This window comes from Trachinotus anak, unplaced genomic scaffold (genome assembly GCF_046630095.1).
Source record: "Trachinotus anak isolate AG129_WGS33_773 ecotype Australia unplaced genomic scaffold, CSIRO_AGI_Tana_v1 ptg000010l, whole genome shotgun sequence".
Classification (NCBI taxonomy): domain Eukaryota; kingdom Metazoa; phylum Chordata; class Actinopteri; order Carangiformes; family Carangidae; genus Trachinotus; species Trachinotus anak.
This window is the reverse complement of record NW_027273861.1, coordinates 8,082,129-8,099,473: the sequence shown is the minus strand read 5'-3', so window position 1 is coordinate 8,099,473 and position 17,345 is coordinate 8,082,129. Positions and strand designations below refer to the sequence as shown.

The window sequence follows — 17,345 nt, the reverse complement described above, 5'->3', positions numbered from 1 at the left end:
CATTCATGTTTCTCTGTCTTTCTCTCTTATTTTCTCTCTCTTGGACACAGACACACGCACACACGCAATCCCACACATTCATCTTAAACCAATTAATGCTGTAGAGTTTGACTTCGGCAAGTCAACTGTGCCTGAATTCCTTCTTTGTCTTGTTTCCCTTTATTTTAATTTTTTAATTTGTGCAATTCTTTCTTTCTCTCTCTCTCTCTCTCTCTCTCTCTCTCTCTCTCTCACATGCACTCAGAACAAATGCCAAAAGTGAAACAAATTTCCGTGGCAATTACATCGGAGGCCACAGAGGGAGAGGCGAGTGAAGCAGAACAATTTGAAATGGCTTTATAGAAAGGACTCCCAGGCCCTTTAATTACACCACTATTGATTGCTGTGTGCAGGTTTCCTACATTCACTTACTGATTTTTCTTCTCAACTCTGCATTTAACAGCCTACCCTGCAGAGAATGACTCTTAGATGCTACTGAATTTAGACTCCATAATTACACATCAGCTCTTTCCATTAGATGTCACTTACAGTTTAAATATATGTGTCTGTGGGAGATAAAATCAGATTGCTTTATTGCAAGATGTGATTCATTTCTTGTGGCAAGAGGTAGTGTTTCATTGTAAGCAAGAAATGCAAGAAATGAAAAAAATCAACATCTTGTTTGAAACTTGTTTGAATGTTTTTTTTAATCCTAACAAAGATATTGTTTTGGTGCTACATTAATCTGGTTTACATTGTTGAAAATCGTATTGTAGAATTGTAATGGAGTATTTTATAAGGGGGACCAATAGTGTAACTTAATCACTCAGTCAGTCACAGACATTACCATTTATAGGGCTGGTCCTGTTGTTGCAGTCCAACGAGAAAAAGGGAACATGGTTATGACATCATATAAGTCGAATGACTGGAATGATTTGCAGTGACAGTTCTTCCCAGATTAACAATAGTAAGTGAAATGACAGTGTTTTGAGATAAAAATTGTAAAGCTCATGAAACAAATCTAAGGGGCTAGCTTGAAAAACTGTGCTTTTCAACTTTGCCACAGTTTCAAGAATATACTACAAAACAATAACTAATAAGTTAGTTGAACCTACTTACTGATGATTTCTTACTGAATTTACTTCTCATGCCCGTTTTTAAACCTTGTCAGACTTCCTGAATATGAACAAGTAAGTTAGCTATTATGTTGCTGGGTAATGTTTGTTGTTAATGAATCAATGATTTGGTAAATGGCTAGCTGGCTCTTTTTTTTTCTTTTATTGAAAACTTAGTGGTTGCATGTTCTCAGGACAACAGGACATAAAGCGGTAGCCACAGTTGGCAGTAGCTGCGGTTGAAGTATCTTTCATCAAGGCTTTTGTCATATGGAAGGGGGCAGTATTTCATCTTAACTGGGTTGGAAACAATAGCCACTTTGAAGACATGTCATCCATCTTGTGCTTAATAATTTTTACATTTTTCTTTTGTGTTGTAATAAGTCTTGAGGTATTTATAATGGTAACATGTTTGGGGTTAAGACATTGGGATTGGGATGATTGTGTAAATTATTACAAAAGCATATTTTCAATGTCCCAGTTTCACTATACTCACCTTACATGAGGACTTATTAGAAAAAGTTATTTTTTTTCAGGGTCAGTCATGGATGATGTTCCTTGGAGCAGACAGAGGTTAAGTGTCTTGTTTACGGGCCTATTTCAGAGAGGTGCAGGGGGAGGGCCTGTGTCCATGAGAGGCAGCCTGTCTAAGCACACTACCACTCTGCTGTATACAGGGGAAATCGCGAAATCTACCAGGAGAAAATGGAGCAAAATACTTAAGAGGTTGTAGCACTGTTGGTCACATCGATATTCCCTGTTTCACTGTTATTTTAAAAGGAACAGGTAGAAAATGATGCAATTTCTGTATAAAAACATATAAAAAGGGGCTATCGAAATCTGCTTTCACTTTTCACATTTCATTTAACTTGTAAAAATCAGACATATATTGTAGTCTCTTTTAAATATTTTCATCATATCTCAAAACTTAACTGAGAGTCACCTCTTACCTGTAGAAACAGCCCAATCTGTAAACCCATTCATCATGAAGGGGAATTACTCTATGACAAATCTCTGTCGCTGCGTACGTCTGCAGATTGAATACACAAACGGGCCACATGTTCCATCCCTGCTCTTTAGCCAAAGTCATTTGTGCCAATGTCAAAAGTGATAAATGGGTTATGTGGCGCCTATGAGAGAAAGCAGTGAATTTTTATAATGTATTAAACAGCAGTGAGAGGCTGAGCAGGCAGGCAGGAAGGCAGAGATGAAGGACAGGAGTGGTGCAGGAAAAGTGGGCTGTCATGCTGTAGTGTGGTGCTGTAGGCAGGGGACCTCTGTCTCACACAGTTTGAGCTCCTGCTTCACATCTTTACTGGCACCTCGTCTGTATTTCCCTCAGATATCCAGCCATCAACCCCCCTAGAGCTCCCAGCTGTCCAGCAAGGAAGCAGAGCTGGCAGACACAATAGCGAGCGACTGCTCTGTCAGATGCATCGTATGGCACTGTACAGTATGTGTGTGTTTGAGTACAATCTTTTGCTGTCTCTGAGAGAGCCAATTTGAATTTCAGACCTTCACATATGGGATGTTGCTTCTATTTGAGGTCACTATGGTCGTTCATTTCTTTACAGGGTAAATTTAGGAGTAGGATGAGAACATATGGTCACTTTCAGTGTTTGTCACCAAAACACAGGCTAACATTACTCTGAGTTTTTTGAAACCTTGGCCAATTACCAGCACCAAAATTCAGTCAATAGAGTGTGAAACTGTATCTTCTACTGAGTGGGAGACACTTGTGGATGCATCCCATTGAAAAGCTTGAGGTTAGGGAAACAGCTGTGTGCTGCTTCTTATTAGAGATGTGGACATTGATCTGGCATAATAATCCAACCCAACTGGTTAGTCATCATTTTTTAAGTCTTTTCTCATGTGAAAGTCAAACATTTGCAGTAAAGCTCATTGAGGTCCAAGCTGGAAGTGGAAGAGGCAGTCCCAAACTAGGTTAGTAGATTTCATGACAGACCGTCAGAGGTAATATTATGTAAAAAAGAAACTGGTGGGAGTGAGACCTCAGTAAATTGTTTTTTCAAATGACAATGGAACATGATTATTATTAAAAGCCACCCCTCACACCAGTGTTCTCTAATTGGGCAAGATCATACGTACACACACACACACACACACACACACACACACACACACACACACGCATGCACGTACACATACAAAGAACAGAAGTGGGAACAGTTTGATCAGAATAGACAGAAATACAAATGGAGTTTGTAATTATTTTAATATCTCTCCAACTGGTGGGCCACTGGCCCACCAGTCAATTAGCATACACAGTACAGTGCAGATACTTACAGTAGGAGCATTCTTTGTGGCATAGTGTGTGTTGCACAGCATTGCCATGTGTCATGAATGTCTCTTGCACATAAATGAAGCTCTGCAGAGAAGCGTTCTATCTTTACTACCCGGCATCTGCCACAGTGTTTCACATTCACCTAGAATAAATTTGTCCCAGCACAGTTTGAACGTAATGAACCAATAAAATTTATGCTTGACATAATATAATATAAAATATGTCTAACATTGTGATTTGTGCCATGGCTTCATTGTAGAGCTGCTGCATGCGTGTGCTGGGACTGGGTTCTCTGGCCGGTAACAATGTGTGAACTCGCCACAAGTTTCTGGGTGAAACACTGCGCCATTACAATAGCAATCCACCAAAGTGCACCTGGCTTTTAAAGGGGATGGGAGATGGTACTTTATTTCATGTTGCGCCCAAAACACTCCCATTAATAATTAAGAGACTAAGTACAAAACTTTTGTATTATGTGCCTGCAGAGGAGACCATTTTTTCTGCTGTGACAGTTGCTGTGCAAATTCTTCATCCCTACAGGAAGAACCCCTTATATTTGACCTCCCTGATCTTCCTTCAAAACTTTAGACCACTTAATGGTTGTGTGTTTGTGTGTTTGTGTGTGTGTGTATGTGTGTGTATGTGTGTGTGTGTGTGTGTGTGTGTGTGTGTGTGTGTGTGTGTGTGTGTGTGTGTGTTTGTCAGTGCAATAAAGCCATTTCTGAGGTACTGTGTATCTGTCTCACTGATTGCACAGATTTGCTGATGTATTGCTCTGCATTGTGTATCACTGTCTAACTGTGCGTGTGTGTGTGTGTGTGTGTGTGTGTGTGTGTGTGTGTGTTTGTGTGATTGGAGCTCTTATTCATCCCTCATCCACTTGACATACAGTTATTCACTGAGAGTGATACAGAGGAAACCTGAAAGAATGAAATATTGTGTATGTGAGTGTGTGGCTGCGTTTGTATCTACTGCACATGAACCTTAATGTTTTGCTGGTGTCAGTTAATCTTGTTGATGTTTGTATTGATCATGACAACATGACAGAATAAAACAAGCCTCGAAAATGTATATATCAAATTCATACTGGACACTAGTATTACAGTGATCACATTTTGTAATACTATTTCCTTTTCTTTGCCTATCTTGTATATAGATATGCATTGTTGTCTCCTAAAAATATACATTCATATTCAACTAATTTGCTGTTATATAAATTTTTAGAGAAAACGTAATAGCAATGTAATAGTGTAATGTATGTTTTATTTTATCTGTATAACAAAAAAGCATTTATATTGAATCTACAAAATGTTCTCTGTCAACATGTTTAATTTATTTTGTTAAAAGGGTAGAGAACTCTTTCCAGTTCTATGTTCTGAGTGCGGTGAAAGAATCTCAGACTTTTCTGACAATTTTATGCAATAATGTTTCGTCCAGTTTTGTAGCAGATAAGGTTGAGATATCAGCCTAAGGCTAACCTGCTGATTGGCAAGTGCTTGTTTTATTTTTCCACCCTGCATTCACAACAACTTTTCACTGATTTCTGTTTGTTTTTCACCAAGCATGGTATCCTTACGTTTATAAGGCAGATGGGTCGTGTGAAAACATGATTTCTCAGATAGCATTTTTGAGACTTATAGGTTCTGATTCAGTATCACTCAGTAATGTGTGTAATGAAAATAAACAAGACTAGGGTATCAATAGTAGAATTGTTTTTGAAATCATTTAAAGGGAATTTCAGAAAGGGTTTTCCTTACTGTAGCTCATCTTAAAGTTTGTCTCATTTTTTTTTTCTAGAACGGAAGAAGATTACGCTGACTGTTGGAAACCAGCTATCCTACAAGAAAATCTACAATGTTGTGGGATACCTGAAAGGAAGGAGAAACCCAGGTTTGTTCAAATGCTTTGAAGTTTCATCTTAAAGGACAGCCCAACATACCCAGTGTGTGTCTTGCATTCTTGCAGCCAGTGACTGTGTTTTGGCACCTGATTGTTATTAGTTGTAGTCTAATTTTATTCAACAATTTTTTTTTACTATTTTCCAACTGTTTGGTTGTGCACTTTTATTATTTATGTATTTTCAGCATAATAAGGATACAGGTGTTGCCTTCTTCAATAAAGCTACCATTGTGTTTCTCATCTATGGAGAAATTAGCAGAAAATACAGTTTGATTGTTGACCTCTTTGTTATTCTGCTCTGCAATTACACAATACACTTACTCATTAAATACAGTTGTGATTCTCAAGCTGTGGCTGTTTTGAGTAAAGTGCTCTCTTACTGTTGGTCTGACTATGATAATTATGCTCAAGCAGCAGAGATGATGGATAAGATTAAAGCAATAGTTTGAAATTTTGGGAAATATATATATATATATAATAATATATAAGTCAATAGCCAGGCGGCGTTAGCTGAGCACAAAGACTGGAAACGGGAAAATAGCCACCGTGGCCAAGGGAGCAGTTGCCAGGAAAGCAGTGGAGACTCCAGAAAGGTACTTCTCCCAGCCAAGATATATTCCAGCACATAACCCGAGCCCATAGGTCATTTGTGCAAGCAGCTAATTATGACCTATAGTTGGCAACCTCTAGCAGGCATGGTAATTATGATGGGAGCCAAGGAGGAAGTCAGGTGACATAGTATAAAGAGCAACAAAGTCTGGACTTGGAGGAGTCCATGTCACAGTGGATGGATGGATCAACAAAACACAGGACTTTTGTACAGGAGATGGCTGTTTTTTTCTTGTTTAAAACCAACAGTCAGTGTTGTTATTATTATTGTAACAGTGACAATGAAGATGTTCATTGTTTTACTCTTTTACTGTCTTTTACTCTATTATTACTATTATGAAGACACTATATAGATAAAAACTGACTTGACTTAAACTGACTTGTTCATAGCTGCCGGTACACTCCTATGGGTCGTATTTGACAAGTGACATAAATGGTCACTTACGATGGAGGACTTTTTGAAAATGTCATTCTTAGATGCAAGCAAGTCATTAAGACTTTGCTTCAGTGAGTTCATTTGTCTTAGCCTACATTTTCAAAGGTTACTTTTTATTTAGTTTTTGACCTGTTTTCAGACCTTTTTTTTTTTTTTTTTTTTGGCAACAAATGTCTTTTGTCTGTGTTTTCATTGCTGAAACTTACAGTACATTGCTCTTAATTGAAGACTGACTTGTGTCACTGAAGAAGAAAACAGAACCAATCAGTTCTTAGTACATTTATGTTGTGTCTTTAAATATTTAAAAATAGTGGATTCTTTATTAAATTTGTTAAAACTTAATCCATGATCAATGATCATTGGTGGTACAGTCTGCTTGCACTTTTTTTTTACTCAGCTCTTATTCTGTCAGATTTCACAGTTTTTGCTGTATTAGTCATACTGGAAAAAGCTACAGTAAACAGGTTAATGTGATTCACTTAGATATGAGTAAATATGAGTAACTTCAAACTTTAAATCAGTGGCTTTACATCTGTGACTGCCTGGCATCATCAGTATGATCCAGATGTGTATGAATTTAATAAATCAACACTTTTCACCTCAGCCTCCCAGGGCAGGAACAAATTACAGGAACTTCATGTACTAGTGCAGTGTCCACAAATACCTCCACTGTGAAGGTGGTGGTTAAATAGAGAATCTGACTGGAATGACTCAGCTTACTGTGTTGATGATCAGTCCTCTGAATCACTGTCTGGTTAGACAGGACCGGGATGTGGCCATGACAAAGGACTGTGGACACACCATCTGCAGATGACCACATCACGTTCCTGCATTAAAGCTTGTATTGCTTAGACTGACCTGTTTCAAACCCATTAAAATCTTAAACACAGCGGCATTTTACTCAATAAGTTTGCTTTGTGACAAAAACAAAAACAACTCACATGTGATCATGTGAGTTGTGACTATAAAGTGGGTATCTGAAGTGGATTTGTGTATTTCGTTGTGTTGTGAGTATTTGCACTGCATGTCAAATTGATGAAAATGTTTTCTTATGTTTTGCAGTCTGGAAACCAGGCAGATCAGCAAGCTCATGTTTATTTACTCTTGCAGTCGGGTCTGTCCCCCCTCCCATTCAGACAGATTTCAGACAGACATCCATCCTCAGACAGGTCAAGCCCATCACAGCCATTTATCTAAAATGGGGCAGGTTTAATATGATGGCTGACGCGTGACTGTCAATTAAGCATTTTAGTTAACAAACAAGATGGCTGCCACTGATGTGAGGAGGTCTGTTGAATCCATTTTTTGCGACAGTGATAAGCAAACTGGAAGGATAGAACAACTGCACTTACGCTGTAGTGTGTTTCAACTTGTCTGTCACTCTGTGGTACGTCATACATTTTTTTGCTCTGATTGTTTGATCTGCGATTGTTGATAATGCCTCTTAGAAATCAGAAATGATGCCAGGCTATGTGTTTCTTAGGTGTGGTGCATTGAGCTCTCCAGGACACCGTAAGGAACCCTTATTATTATTCAAGCAGGTCACAGCCTGTTGTCTGTTGACGTATATAGAGTGAGACAGCGTTATGATTTTGATGTCGCAGTGAGCTTTTTCTGTATTAAACGGCAATCTTTCCCTAACCTTATACAAGTGCTGTGAGTTCCTAAACATGACCAAAGCCAAAGTCCTTGTCTAACTTTAACCAGTGCCTTTGTTACCTAAACCTAACCACAGACAGGACTCTGGATGCAAACCCCAGTCTCTGGTGTGAAAAGTCGTGCAGTTTGTACGCCACCATCCACCCCAACAACCTCCTGATGCTGTTAATAAATGTAATGCTTCATTCATTAAAAAAAGTTGCCTCTGCACGTTTAAAAATGATGCATTAAATAGTGACACAGAGGAGTTCTGACTAGGTGTCCTTAGGTAACAAGTTGGGAGTGGGCACTTTAACTTTCTGTGATCTGTGGTGACTAGAGCTGAAACATTAGTTGTTTAATTGATTAGTAACAATTTTGATCATTTATCTTTTTTGTGTGTGCTTTAATTATTCTAGGTGAATATTTTCTTTTTCTAGTCTATTATGATAGTAAATGAAATCTCTCTGTGTTCACTGGATAAAATAAGCAATTTGATGGGCATTTTCATTTTTTTTTTTACACTTTATAGATCAAATTATCAAATTCAACTGTTGAGTCAATCAAGTGGTTACACTAGTTAAGATAATTATAGGTTGCATCCCGAGTGGCAAACTTACAAAGCACTGATTTTTAAGGGGCAGAAGAACTTCACAACCAAAAATGTTTGCAGTTTCACAGGTTTCTCTGTTCCATCCTGTCATTGTCTTTTTATAGTTTATTTCAAGTCAGAGCTTCTTCATTATAGCCCATGTATGGGGTGTGTTGAGTGACAAGTCTGATAAAGGTAAAAACGTAGTAATATTTGAGAAGTTCCATTCTGGTTTTAGAGCTTTTCATAGCACAGAAACTGCCCTCCAAAAGGTAAAGGTGAAAAGCAATACTGGCTGATTGGCAAAGATAATGTTACCCACATGTAGTAGTAGTAGTATTAGTAGTTTTACTTTTTTTTTTCTTCTTCTTCTTCTCCCCGTCCCACTCCTTTATCATCTCTGGTCATTTCCAAACATATTATGTCCGTCTGATATTTAAATGGCAACCCAGCCCCCTCAGTCAGCTCTTTCTTCCCCAAGCCTATTTTAATTGTCATTCTGCAGAGAAGACCTTTCATTGTGCCCTTGCCTCGCCTTCACAGCCATCCTCTTCACCTGTTCTCCTCTCCACTCATAGCAATGCTTTGCAACTGTACCTGTCCTGCCCAGTCACTGGTGGAAAATTACCTTGCTGATTTACGGTCTGATATTAGGCAGCCATAATGGGCCACTAAAGCAGATAATATGGGCCACAAATCTCTGGAAGGAGCGAGCCTTTAACTGGTTGTTGGCATTTGCTCATATTCCTTTTCCACGCTCATTTATCTTGACCCTAAACAGTATGAATATTCATGCACATTGCAAAGCAGATTTCCTCCAAAAATTAGGCACGTTTGTAACAAATTATATAGCCCTACAAATTTGATCATTTGTTGGGGACTATTTTCTTTCCTTTTGGTTTTAAAACATTCCATTCCATACTGGAAGAAACTGAGATGACAATTAAAAAAAAGCTTAGAAGCCACAATAATAAAAACACTGTATATTTTAGAGCAATGACCAAATATGTGAGTAAAGGAGGTGGAGAGCAACCATCGAATCTACAGTAGTGAGGAAAACAACTAATGCAGTAATACTTTCAAAACCATTCTTAGCTGAAAAGAAGGATCCTTGCAGGACTAATTTGCTTTCCTGTCGAGAGTGAAATATGACTGTAGATATACTTTCATTTTTTTAGGGAAAAATGAAGCTACCCTCAGTGAAAGGTTAGCTTAGCTTAGCTTAGCACAAAGACTGGAAACGGGGAAACGGTTAACCTGGCGCTTTCCAAAGGTAACAAAATTGGCCTGCCAGCTCCTCCAAAGCAACATGTTATACCTTGTAGTAACTTGCCAGAGTCTTTTAGTTACAGTGGGTTTTCCAGGCAACCAGGAAGTTACAGCACCACCAAGTAGTCCAACACATATTCCCATGTAAAACCACAACTTGTTGAATTTACACTTTGTTTTTTGTATGTATCACACACACAAGCATTTTAATTGAGAGTGGTGTCAATTTCCTGATCTAAGATCTGCCTATGTTCATGCTACTGAACATGAACATGATGCTGATGTGGCTCATTTATGTGTTTTTGCATGAAGCTCTATATGACAATGAATAAAATACACAGTATCAGGCTTTGGATGCACAAAACAAGTGCTTGTACCAAGGACATTGAGGACAAAATACTGACTACACTAAATTTCAGTTGGTGTTTGTTGAACTGTCATAATTTGTCCTGGCCTCAGGGCAGTTAGAACTCGACTTCTTGCGTTTAATGATTTTTTTTTTTCAATAATAAGCATTCTATATTCATGCTTCATTTAGTCTTCAGTCTTAATCCCTTCTGAATTCAATTAAACAATAAAATAAATTGCACTTTCACATATGACTGATCTGAAGCAGTTTACAGTAATGGTTGTTTGTGTGATTTACCCTTAGAGATCCTCACAGTAAAATATTATATTGTCAGATTCTTAGGCTAAGCTAGCAGGCTTCTCTAAGCACCTCTTTCTTCAAACAAAGTCATCAGTGCTTTATGTTTGAGTGATGAGATTTGCTCTGTTCTCCTCTTCGCCTACAGGAAGCTGCTTTGTGCATCCATGTAACAGGGGTAATCCCCTTCATCAAAATACTTTTACACCTTGAGTAGAATACCTCAGCAAGAGAGATGTGACACCAGGATAAATAGTAGAAAATAATTATTTCTCAGCTTCCTTCACAAGGAACCGTAACAAACTGCCCTGCTCTATACTATACAGTCAACACTATCAAAGATACTGTTGTTTATTAATAGCGATGATTTGAAGGTGATGAAGGAAACTCCGCTGACACCGTCTTGCTTGTATATAAAGAGGTTTATTACAAAGAAGTCCAGCATCAAATCAAGCACCATGGATTGCCTGAGAGAGGAGTCGAAGCCAATATGAATCTCCTCTGAATAACAGCTCTAACTACCCACTTATATAGGTTGGTTTTTGTCATGAAGCTGAGACAAGGAGAAATACTGTCTAAAATGCAGGAGAATTCTCCCTGCTACTTAACCCTATAATGCCAAATGCATCAAATTTGATACAAGCATTTCTGAGACCTATTGCATCACCTTATGGTAAAAACCCTCTTGTATCCAATCTGATACTTGTCTTCCAACCCCTGGTGGATACCTTTATTACTACATTAATTCAAACACAGCACATGGGACAATCCAAGTTGGCCACCTTCAGATAGTTCCCAACTCACTGGATCAAGGTAAAGAAAATTGCGATTTTTATGATTTTCCAGTAACATTTTCTTTGAAATTTTTAGTAATATTCTAACATGAACACTTAATCTGTTGAAGCAAGTTATAATTACATAATTTTTTCATTTTAGTATGTAGAAAAATCGTGTATAAAATTTGGAAAAACCTATATGCAAATAATTTTTTGTAGTTTTTTTTTTTAAATTTTGTGAAAGGGCCAAATAAAGGTTCCAGATTCAAGAAATCAGAATTTTCTGTCCATTATTTCTGGGGTCAGGCATTACAGGGTTAATATCTCCTAATTCACAGAATCACAAGTACAATGGTGTCCCACAGTCAAATCAAAATTTTATCTAGGATTACAGTACCACATAGCCTCCACCTCACTTGTCTGCATCTGTTGACAGAAAACATCAGTAGTCTTTTTGATTTTTTGACTATTCCACTGATTGCCCAATTTGCCCCAGCTGTGGCATTTGTGTGTTGTGGCTCACCAGCAAACCTAGAGAGCAGGAGGAGAGAGAGTGCAGATTGTATGATTACCCTACACTCACGTAGTGTCGGAATAATCAATAAAATTAGTTTCTGGCTGGGAAAATTCGCATAAAAGAAAGAAAGAACAACTTGAAAAAATGGCCATAATTTTGGTGCATGACTTGCCGAGCTGTTGATGTTATACGCAGGAACTTGATGGAAAAAAGTAAATGTTTGCTTGATAGTGAGAAACCTTGGATTTATCGTGCAAATTCATGTATTGCTTTTTTTTTTTTAACATTTAATTTGCAATATGGTATTAGGTTGTAACTATTGGTTGCTGTCCACGTAGATTAGTTAGAAAAGTTATTTATTAGCAGTAAACCTGATAATGAGTAACACAAATACTGGAAACAGGTAGCAGTTGCTTTAAGGCTCTAAACAATAAAATACATCATCTTTTTTTGCATCCATGTTGTTTCACATTTTCACTTAAAAGCACATCAACACACCAAAAACAGAAGAATGACTTAACAACTCGGGAAAAGGGACCATCTAAGGAGCATGTGACTGCAGCATTAGTATCAGTGGGCGCTTACATTCATACTCAACATTCTGTCTTTGTAGAAAGTGTAAGGCTTACAGAGGAGCCTGGAGCGTACATGTTTGTGTGTTTGTGAAACCTATGTGTGAATGTGGGTGAGGTTGCTTCCTTGGAAAACCACACTTAGACACTGTACTTGAATACCATTTTGTGATATTTATTCTAAGTTACAGGATTATACATTTTTTATGCTACAAATATCCATTCACCATTTACTTTTATAATTCTCATGTTTGTTGATGTTTGTTGTTTGTTGTTTTTTCTTCATGAAAATGTGAAATATTTCATACTCTTGCAATATTTTTTAATACATTTTATATTTTGTATATTTACATATTTATTTATTTGATTTCCTCTGTTTTATTTGTTTTTAATGTATCATACTTGTCACATTATTTTGAGCCATTGCAACAGAATCTGATGTGCACTGTATGGTGTATAGTCTGAATGACAATAAAAGTCTGTCTATCTATCTCTATATTAGAGCAAATGCACGAATGAGTAGCTTTATGTCTCTTAGTTTAGGATCAACTGAAATACAAAAGAGGAAATCAAAATGTCATATTTTCAAACAAAGTAACATTTAAGGATGAATGTATGATGGTATGGTATGTGTCACCATACCTAAATAATGGTACATAGCGTTGGAAATTAATTTCTCAATTATCAAATATGTCCTTGGAGTTAAATGCAATAAGGTAAAACCAATTCAAAGGTATCAATTTTAACATTTTAGATGTAGGAAATTATCTATATCATTCAGATTGTCACCTCACATTTATAAGGAAATAGTTATTTGTTGAAATGACAGAATTTCTGGGCAATGAAGCACTGAGTGACATGTTGTGGGCTGAGAGGAAATACTGTTGTGCAGTATATGATTTTCTAAAAAGTTAAAGTTGGTACAGTCTTGTGTGTTGGTGTGTCTGTATATCGATTTGGACTGCCAGCAGGAAAAGGAAAAATTTCAATGTAATGCTTTGTTTGTTATTGTATATCTTTTGAAAGCACTGTATCAGTCTAGCTCGGCTCATGGTAACCTGAGTGGGTGGTAGGTTCCAGGAAGATGATCCTGAGAGGGTAAATGGACAGTTGAGAGTAAGAGTAATTTTCATCTTGCTGTGCAGCTGCAGGTTTTATATGTTGTTTTTGAGTTGTTTTTGTGCAACTTCGTGTTTTTCTGCTTCCCCACCATGGTGTTTATAGTTCAACAGAATAACATCTGCTTTGACAAGAATTGGAAATTGAAGGTCAACCCTATGTCTCTGGACATGTGTTGAGATTTCAGCTGCGATTTTGTGTGCATACATGGACATGTGAGTGCGTGGGCCAGTATTTCAATATATTATCCTGGCTAATGAAAGATTCTTAGAAATAATGATACATGTAAACAATAAGCAACTATATTGTCAACTATATTGTCTTATATTTGCTTAACATGCTGTTCATGTAAGCAGTGGAGGTATAGATATACAACATTCAATGTGTTTTATGTAGAGCAGTGTGCTAAAATAAAATAGATGAAACTGTACAATGTAACACTGTCATTTTTAAAAGAACAGCTTAAAATAATGTTTTTATTATTTTAATTTTTCAATTATTTATACATACATTGTTAAAATTTGCCCAGATCAAAATATCTTGAGACCCACCAAAAACACGCAGAAGGTGGTTGCAATGCATTAAATACTTGTGTGTTAAACTCTGTCTGATACTACTCCATAATATATCAGATACAAATACTTTGTGTCACATAGTCCCATTGAGACTGCCCTAGGGTCAATAAGTAAGAGTAAGAGTATACTGACCTCCTGTTTAAGCTTTGTTATCCCCTCTACTATCTCAGCCAACATCCAAGAAGTCATTGGTTTCATGATCAACATTGTTTTAATCACTTTGTCAATTTAATAGGGACATAAGTGGCAGTATAGTATTAATATACTTTAATACATAGGTGCAGCAGTAACATTAACTGCAGTCCCAGATGTCAATGAAGAAATGAAAAACAGCCTCACTTTCTCTTCACTGTTATTGTTTTTTTTCAGATCGCTACGTCCTGGTTGGCAGTCGCCATGACAGTGACCAGGGAGGTGGGGCTTCGGCCATCATGAATCAGCTCATCGCAGCACTGACAGAGCAGACCAAGCGAGGATGGGTGCCAGATCGTACCACTGTGTTTTGCTCATGGGGAGGCACAGCCCTGGGAAACATTGGGTCCTATGAGTGGGGAAAGGTCAGTAAGCACAAGAGCATCTTATTAAATGTCAACTTAGAGGTCAGAAGTTGTGGCTTCTGGAATGATTTAAACTGATGTAAAAACACAATACATGAAAGTCGTCACTGGAAACATACAGTACTTGTATACCATACCATAATACAGTATTATACCCATAGAGAAACCTTTTAATCTTTTCAAAAGGTTCTTCCCTCTCAGACATGCTATATGCTAATGCCAGGCTGTGTTAGCAATAAGCCAACTAACAGCTAAAATACTATATGTGAAGGTGAGAGATGGTTCCTTGCAGCAGCTTGTACTGATGCATGTGAATACTGGCAACAATTAGCAGTTACAAGAGGAAAAATGAGAGAAAATTAGGCAATCATACATGTAGGTGTACCTTTTGTATTCTCTCCAGACGGGAATGCTGTGACACCAAAAGGACAATGCTCAACAGCTGCAATCAGACTGTATTATTTTGATTGAGTAGGTCTCAGTTATGATTGACTATTCAATATTCTTATTTCCCACATAACACTACAGTTTGACTGACAGTACCTCCCTGTAGAACTAGAATAAAAATGTCTGGGGCCCGACAGAAATCTTTGTGCTATTGTTGATATTGTTGATATTGATATTGCTGATGTATTTAATGACATTAAATTACATTGCAAGTGCAGGCAGACGAGCTGCCACGGACAGTAATTTAATACTAAGGACTGAAAAGGAGACTTTTTGTGGACATGAGAAAATGATTATGATGTGATGAGTGTGATGGTGACAATTATACAATTATGAATATGACTTGGAGTGAAATGTTGTAATCTCTGCGTGTTTGTGTGTGTGTTTGTGTGTGTGTGTGTGTGTGTGTGTGTGTGTGTGTGTGTGTGTGTGTGTGTGTGTGTGTGTGTGTGTGTGTGTGTGTGTGTGTGTGTATGTGTATGTGTGTGTGTCTGTCTGTTCCCTGCAGGATAACAGTGTTGTCCTACAGAGCAGTGCAGTTGCTTACGTCAGTCTGAACTCTCCAGTTAGAGGGACAGAGACTCTCAGAGCTACAGCTTCCCCGACTCTGCTGCAACTCACCTCAGACATACAGAGGGTAACTATTACTGTTCCTCATTGTACCACTATTGCTGCAACTTAAATCACTGCAAATCACTTCAGATATACAGTATAAAGGGTATCTGTAAATATCTACTCATAGTACCATCACAATTGAAAATAAACACCACTGGCCCCAACATGGCTGCTAACATAACTGCAACTCATCAATAGTTCTGCTATCGATTGTAGTGCAACAAATGCAACACACCTCAGATACTGGGAGTTGCCAACAATATTACTACTATCAGTGCAATTTGCCCGATAGATTCAATTCAATTCTCAATTCAATTTTATTTGTATAGTGCCAAATCATAATATACATTATCTCAAGTTACTTTACATGGTAAGGTGAAGACATTACTTTATTATAGAGAAAAACAAATTCACACAAAGAGCAAGCAATTGGTGACAGAGGGGAGGAAAAACTCCATTTTAACAGGAAGAAACCTCCAACAGAATCGTGCCCAGGGTGGAACAGTGGTAATAATAGTAATAATGAGTAGTGGTATATCTGGATCCTGCTACTCCAGAAACGAATATACCTGCAGAATGAGGACACAGAGAGAAAGAGGAAAAGAAGAGGCACAAACTACAGGAGAGAAAAAATACAAAGTTAATGGCATAAAGTAGTATGATAATAAATGTGTGGGCAAAGAGAGGGAGAGAGAGAGAGAGAGAGAGAGAGAGAGAGAGAGAGAGAGAGAGAGAGAGAGAACTCAATCATATATGGTCATGAATAGCAATATCCCTACTTTAGATGAAGGACTTTGCTACTTTAATTATACTTTTACTAAAAATACTGCTGCTATTACAACTAGCACTTAGCCAGGTCAACACAAAACATTAACTCAGCAGAATACTGTTTTTAGCTCAAATGACATTTTCTGCAACACTTAGTTTAAAAGGTGCAAAAGTAAAGCACCATCTAAGAGTATTACTATGTTCATCTGGCAATTCCCACAGTGACAAAGTTCATGTACTGTTAGTGCATGAGGCATAACCCTAATGTTCTTTTTGGGTTCCCCGAGGCCCTGCTCCCCATTTAACAAAAAAAAGCATACTTAACATTGTTTTATCTGCTTGATATTCCATGCCTTGACCCAGTTCTATGACAATGCCTAATGAACATACGATTTAACTGATTACATGTTTCAGATCCACCACAGAAAATGACGCATAACTTCAGTTTCTCAGAGACCCAACTGTTAAACATAATTTCAGTGGATTTTCACATACTCTATGTCTGTGGTTGTTTTTTTCTTGTTTGTTTTTCTGAAAGATATTTTGGGGAATGTTTGCCTTTTTTAGATAGGACAATAGAGAGAGACATGAATGGGGTGGGGGGGGTGACATGCAGGAAAGAGTCAGGCCGGTCGGGAGTCAAACTGGCAACTCACTTGCAGAGCATCTGCGGTCATGTGGTATGCGCCCTAACCACTTGGCTATAAGGTCGTCCCGTCTGCATTTGTTTTTGATTGTACTTTTTACATAGCACGTCTCCTCCCAAATCACACTTAACTCTGACAGTTTGCTCATGAGAGGTCAAAGAGGGACTCAGACATTTATATAGTCTAACTGACCCCAAACTTGAGTAACAACACTATTAAGGATAACATGCACACATAATATATAACATATGAAACACGATGTTT

The 17,345-nt window shown here is 37.7% G+C and overlaps 1 protein-coding gene across 5 annotated transcripts in view; it reads left to right on the top strand.

The window, feature by feature from the left end:
• Positions 1-17,345, top strand: part of LOC139626812 (inactive N-acetylated-alpha-linked acidic dipeptidase-like protein 2) — a 496,369-nt gene that overhangs the window by 338,740 nt on the left and 140,284 nt on the right. For all 5 annotated transcript variants that reach the window (XM_071487314.1, XM_071487318.1, XM_071487315.1 and 2 more), the window contains 3 exons: positions 5,197-5,289; positions 14,417-14,604; positions 15,560-15,688. In XM_071487314.1, coding sequence (XP_071343415.1) covers positions 5,197-5,289; positions 14,417-14,604; positions 15,560-15,688 — 410 coding nt within the window. The remainder of the gene's footprint in view (positions 1-5,196; positions 5,290-14,416; positions 14,605-15,559; positions 15,689-17,345) is intronic.